General features: G+C 39.2%; 1 protein-coding gene across 1 annotated transcript; it reads right to left on the reverse strand.

Annotated features, from left to right (window-relative positions):
* Positions 1 to 1,672: 1,672 nt before the first annotated feature.
* On the reverse strand, positions 1,673 to 2,068 carry LOC113933920 (keratin-associated protein 4-12-like). Its single transcript, XM_027614279.1, has one exon. The coding sequence runs from the start codon at positions 2,066 to 2,068 to the stop codon at positions 1,673 to 1,675; it is 396 nt and encodes a 131-aa protein (XP_027470080.1).
* Between the last annotated feature and the right edge of the window lie 2,025 nt (positions 2,069 to 4,093).

A 4,093-nucleotide genomic window follows, 5' to 3' on the forward strand; every position in this document is an offset into this window, starting at 1 on the left:
CAGGGAAGGAGGAGAACACTGGAAAATCCTGTCTTTGAATTATGTTCTTTGAAATGTGTGTCATTTTTAACTTTAGGATGGTTTTTGAGTAGTCATTTCTTTCCTTGGACTGGCCTTTCTGAGAACAGAACCATGGACATCTCAACTTTGTTGAGAGTCTTTGTATAAAATATTTTCATCAAGGATTTGGAGCCCATGAAGTTGAGGGAGATTGTATATATTGAATGCCAGAATCATGGTTCCAAACGATTTAGACATCCTTGCACAAGAGACTAAACCTAACAAGTTGAAATCTCAGAGCCTTTCTTAGATCTAAAAGAGTAGGTACCAATGCAACATGGCACATGAGATTGGGGAGGAGTAGATATATCTAAATTTCTTGGGAGAATTTATTTGAACTACCCTCAATACCTCTTCCCTGGGTATAATATTATTACCAAAATGACCCATGTTACGCCTGGTATTGGGTAGCAAAAGAGATTAAGAACTGCTGGTCTGCAGCTAGCCACCAGACTGCTACAAGAAAAGATTGAAGCAGTTTGTAATGAAAAAGACATAGGTGTTTACATGATAGTAACCTCAGTACAAGCCCACATTTAGTGCTATTAAACTCTGAATGCAAACATTGATACATTAATGCAAGTGTGATATGTAAAAAGGAAGAAGACACAGTTTCACTCTCTTGTGAGCATTCAGAACACATCTCAAAATGTGTTCAATTCTAGTTTACATTGGAGGAATAGAGATTAGTTGCAGTATGTTAAAAGTAAAACTGCTAGGATGGTGACATTGTGGTCAATGAAGAACAGATGAAAAAACTTGGGAAAATTAGCCTAAAGAAAAATGGAGCCTCTATTTAAATTGGTTTAAGTAAATTCATGGATTATAACTTACTAAGGACTCTCTTTTTTGGTAGCAGTTGTAATCCATAGCTCTCATGTTATACATATTAGGTTCAAAAATGTCTCCCTTTCAACCTTTTCTTGTTTCTGCTGAAACTGAATTATGGTCTGGATAAAAATCTCATTGGCGAATGCCAATTTAATTTTTTTGTTGTAGGGTTCCCTGAGAACATATACTACTGTGTCTTACAAAAAATACAGCAATATACATTGAACATTTCATTAATAAGAAATAATGAGAGATGAGCAATATTAGTGCCTTCCAATGCTAAAAAGTTTTATTTGGGAACCTCAAGAAATTCCACATGATGGGGTGCCTGAGTGGCTCATTTGGCTAAGTGTCTGACTCTTGATCTTAACTCAGGTCTTGATCTCAGGGTGGTGAGTTCAAGCCCCACATGGGGCTCCATGCCCAGTGTGGAGCCTACTTTAAAAAAAAAGAAAAGAAATTCTCCATGAAAATGGATTCCATAGAGAAACATTAAAAAGAAAAAACCTAGAAGGGGAACATTTGAAGACTTTCATATTTGGAATCAGAATTAGGAATCCTAAAACAACTGCAGAATCTGACTATAAATTCTGATTCACTGGCAATAAGATATTTCTACAAAAGAGAATAAATAATATAGAGACTGGAGGTTTCTAAATCAGTCCATGGGTCTGTTTGTAAGTTCATGACATTAGGAAGTACCAGGTGCTTTGTTAAATTAGATGCTTTCTTCCTGGACTGAAGGGTGGGGGCAAATAAGTGTGAGTCTAGAGCAGGAAGTTCAGCAGCAAGAACCACCATAGCAGCTGGGGCGGCAGAAAGTTGTTCTACAGCAGGTGGTCTGGCAGCAGGTGGGGCGGCAGCAGCTAGAGATGCAGCAGCTGGGCCTGTAGCAGCTGGAGCCACAGCAGGTGGGGCCACAGCAGGCGGGGTGGCAGCAGCTAGAAATGCAGCAGGAGGGGCGGCAGCAGCTGGAGCCACAGCAGCTGGAACCACAGCAGGAGGGGCAGCAGCAGGTGGTCTGGCAGCAACTGGGGTGGCAGCAGCTGGACACACAGCAGCTGGGGCGGCAGCAGGTGGTCCTGCAGCAGGTGGTCTGGCAACAGTTGGGGCGGCAGCAGGTCTCATGGCCACAGGCCTGGTCAGAGCAGACGGAGCCATAACAGGAGTCGACCATGGTGTCAGAGGATGGAGGTTCTGGGTGGGTTTCCAGGAGAGTATATTCCTTGAATCTGGAAGTTTTCCTGCTCTAGGTTCCCCTTTATATCCTGCTGAGGGAGCTCTATTCTTGTTATTGCTCACCCTAATAAGTAAGCAATTGTTAAATTAGGTAATTATATTTTCCATGCTGGATGGAAAACATTGTTTCCTTTGCCTGATAGATTAGGATTTATCTCATTAACCCTTCCCCCATCACATCTTGGCTGTCTTCCTTTGTATGAATTATCTTGGTTCAGATTCTAAACTGAATGTGTTGATTCTCACTCCAACTGCTCTTTCCTCCTGAATCATCCCTGGTGATTCTGTCCTTGTAGGCATCATCTATGTTTACAGATACTGAAGTTCCTTCCAGAGAGCAGTTGCCATGTGAACCTTGACATGGAGTAGTCTAGATTTCACTCTTCCCCATCTGTGGGTCTTATCATGCCTACAATATTTGCAGCATTCCTTGTGAAAAAAGATTTAGTCACAGGTTCAATCGAGATATAAGAAAATTACAGAAGAATGGAATCTTAACCTGGGAAATCAAGGTAAAATCCACTAGTGTGATCAGTTGTTATCAAAAACGATTGTGGGCACAAATAGAATCCTCAAGACACAGACTGTGTTCTCATCTTATTTCTTGGACTTGAAAATATTGGTAGATTTCCTGTTTTTAAAGAACATGTATCTGGAATGGATATAGACCTTCAGGAATCACTGCTGGAATTGATAACAGAGCTCTTGTATGTAAAAAATTTATACTTACATACAAAAGAATATACAGCATAGCCTCAATTATGCAAGAAATATTGAAATAATTACAAATATTAATTATATTGACATTTAATTATATAAATTAAAAATATTGACATATTAATAGTAATTATTTCTCGTTGATGGACTTAAGGAAATTGTTAATTTTCTTCTTAACGCTTTTATTTCTGCTTTTTCTTTGATGACTTGTTTTTCATTTGTAAGCAAAAAAAATTAAAGAAAACTTTGTCATGTAACTATACCACTATCTAGAAATCTCTAATGTGACCCTTTGGGGCTGGGGGTTGGAAGTTACCAGACCAGGATAATGCTGTCAGTGAGGAAGAATTTCCTTTTCCCTTTAAGGTCCTTCTAGCTGGACTAAGAAACAAATTGACATGAAACAGATTAACAGGAGAAAATCAATTTTAATAGCATACATAGGGGGAATCCACACACACATTGAAATTCCAAAGACCATAAGGCAACATGATGCTTATATGAGGACACAAAGGGGAGAAAGACCATTAGCAGGAAGGTGAGAGGAGATGTTTAGAAAACAAAGGTTGCCCTATTTTGTAGACAGGTTTTTTAGGTGAAGAGGAATCACCATTAATAGCTCTCTTTCTGGTATAAGCAGGCAGTTGAGAGGAAGATAAAGAGCTTTTCCTCAATTTGCTGGGTTTTGATTGCCTTTAACTGAAAATAATGTTCATGCCAAAGTGGCCCATTTTGGGGCAGCCTGCCCTTAGCATCTATACTTCTCAGCATCATCCAAGTCTCAGCTCAGATCATCCTCTCCACAAGAGAAGCCACCCCCAACCCCACAATCGCAAGAACGTTCCAGTCTCTCTCACCATACTGTACTCTTTGTTTTTTAATTGTCTTCCTAGCACTTACCTTTATTTGAAATCACTATGTTCATTCTTTTGCGTGTTGTCAGTGTTGCCCTTCTAGAATGTCAGCTCTTGGTGTTATGTGCTCCGTTGCATGAACAGTGCATGGTATATAGAAAGCTTTCAGTAAGTACTTATTGAATGAATGAATAAATGTAGCACATGATTCCATGGGGGGCAGTGGCATGGTATGTTTGTATACATATTTAAACATAGAAATATTTGTATAAACATGGGAAAAGGTCAGGAACAATATCCATCAGTTTAATTTAGGGATGGGAGGAAAAAGTCATTAGGGAGACTTTTACTATGTACTTTATAATATTTTTGAATGTTGGCATTATTAAAGA

This window comes from Zalophus californianus, unplaced genomic scaffold (genome assembly GCF_009762305.2).
Source record: "Zalophus californianus isolate mZalCal1 unplaced genomic scaffold, mZalCal1.pri.v2 scaffold_38_ctg1, whole genome shotgun sequence".
Classification (NCBI taxonomy): Eukaryota; Metazoa; Chordata; class Mammalia; order Carnivora; family Otariidae; genus Zalophus; species Zalophus californianus.